The 1,947-nt window shown below is 63.8% G+C and overlaps 1 protein-coding gene across 1 annotated transcript; it reads left to right on the top strand.

The window, feature by feature from the left end:
- Positions 1-251: 251 nt before the first annotated feature.
- FOXG1 (forkhead box G1) lies at positions 252-1,706 on the top strand. The gene has a single exon (XM_060167877.1). It carries the CDS (start codon positions 252-254, stop codon positions 1,704-1,706), a length of 1,455 nt encoding a protein of 484 aa, XP_060023860.1.
- Positions 1,707-1,947: the final 241 nt, after the last annotated feature.

The following is a 1,947-nucleotide window of genomic DNA, read 5'->3' as shown; positions in this document are numbered from 1 at the left end:
TCTTTCTTTTTTTCTTTCCCCCCTTTTTTTTTTCTTCTAATTCCTGAGGGGTGGTTGCTGCTCTTGCTACATGACTTGCCAGCGCCGGAGCCTGCGGTCCAACTGCGCTGCTGCCGAAGCGCTCAGTGCCGCCGCCGCCGCCGCCCGCGCAGCCCGCGCCCCGCTCGGCACCCAACGGTCGCCGCCGCCCGCCGCTCCGCTGCCCCGCTCCCGCGCCGCCGCCGCCGCCGTTTCCCCCCGACGACTGGGTGATGCTGGACATGGGAGATAGGAAAGAGGTGAAAATGATCCCCAAGTCCTCGTTCAGCATCAACAGCCTGGTGCCAGAGGCGGTCCAGAACGACAACCACCACGCGAGCCACGGCCACCACAACAGCCACCACCCCCAGCACCACCACCACCACCACCACCACCACCACCACCCGCCGCCGCCCGCCCCGCAACCGCCGCCGCCGCCGCCACAGCAGCAACCGCCGCCGCCGCCGCCCCCTGCACGGGGCGCCCCGGCCGCCGACGACGACAAGGGCCCCCAGCAGCTGCTGCTCCCGCCGCCGCCGCCGCCGCCGCCCCCGGCCGCCGCGCTGGACGGGGCCAAAGCGGACGGGCTGGGCGGCAAGGGCGAGCCGGGCGGCGGGCCCGGGGAGCTGGCGCCCGTCGGGCCGGACGAGAAAGAGAAGGGCGCCGGCGCCGGGGGGGAGGAGAAGAAGGGGGCGGGCGAGGGCGGCAAGGACGGGGAGGGGGGCAAGGAGGGCGAGAAGAAGAACGGCAAGTACGAGAAGCCGCCGTTCAGCTACAACGCGCTCATCATGATGGCCATCCGGCAGAGCCCCGAGAAGCGGCTCACGCTCAATGGCATCTACGAGTTTATCATGAAGAACTTCCCTTACTACCGCGAGAACAAGCAGGGCTGGCAGAACTCCATTCGCCACAACCTGTCCCTCAACAAGTGCTTCGTGAAGGTGCCGCGCCACTATGACGACCCGGGCAAGGGCAACTACTGGATGCTGGACCCCTCGAGCGACGACGTGTTCATCGGCGGCACCACGGGCAAGCTGCGGCGCCGCTCCACCACGTCGCGGGCCAAGCTGGCCTTCAAGCGCGGGGCGCGCCTCACCTCCACCGGCCTCACCTTCATGGACCGCGCCGGCTCCCTCTACTGGCCCATGTCGCCCTTCCTGTCCCTGCACCACCCCCGCGCCAGCAGCACTTTGAGTTACAACGGCACCACGTCGGCCTACCCCAGCCACCCCATGCCCTACAGCTCCGTGTTGACTCAGAACTCGCTGGGTAACAACCACTCCTTCTCCACAGCCAACGGCCTGAGCGTGGACCGTCTGGTCAACGGGGAAATCCCGTACGCCACGCACCACCTCACGGCCGCCGCGCTCGCCGCCTCGGTGCCCTGCGGCCTGTCGGTGCCCTGCTCCGGGACCTACTCCCTCAACCCCTGCTCGGTCAACCTGCTCGCGGGCCAGACCAGTTACTTTTTCCCCCACGTCCCGCACCCGTCAATGACTTCGCAGAGCAGCACGTCCATGAGCGCCCGGGCCGCGTCCTCGTCCACGTCTCCGCAGGCCCCCTCGACCCTGCCCTGTGAGTCTTTAAGACCCTCTTTGCCAAGTTTCACGACGGGACTGTCCGGGGGACTGTCTGATTATTTCACACATCAAAATCAGGGGTCTTCTTCCAACCCTTTAATACATTAACATCCCTGGGACCAGACTGTAAGTGAACGTTTTACACACATTTGCATTGTAAATGATAATTACAAAATAAGTCCAGGTATTTTTTATTAAGCCCCCCCCCCCCGCATTTCTGTACGTTTGTTCAGTCTTAGGGTTGTTTATTATTCTAACAAGGTGTGGAGTGTCAGCGAGGTGCAATGTGGGGAGAATACATTGTAGAATATAAGGTTTGGAAGTCAAAATTATAGTAGAATGTGTATCT

This window comes from Lagenorhynchus albirostris, chromosome 1, assembly GCF_949774975.1.
Source record: "Lagenorhynchus albirostris chromosome 1, mLagAlb1.1, whole genome shotgun sequence".
In the NCBI taxonomy this organism is placed as follows: Eukaryota; Metazoa; Chordata; class Mammalia; order Artiodactyla; family Delphinidae; genus Lagenorhynchus; species Lagenorhynchus albirostris.
Note: the sequence above shows the minus strand (reverse complement) of the source record. Positions and strands in the feature narration are given on the sequence as shown.

Coding starts and splice junctions, on each gene's coding strand:
- FOXG1 (XM_060167877.1), top strand. CDS start 252: ATGCTGGACATGGGAGATAGGAAAGAGGTGAAAATGATCCCCAAGTCC.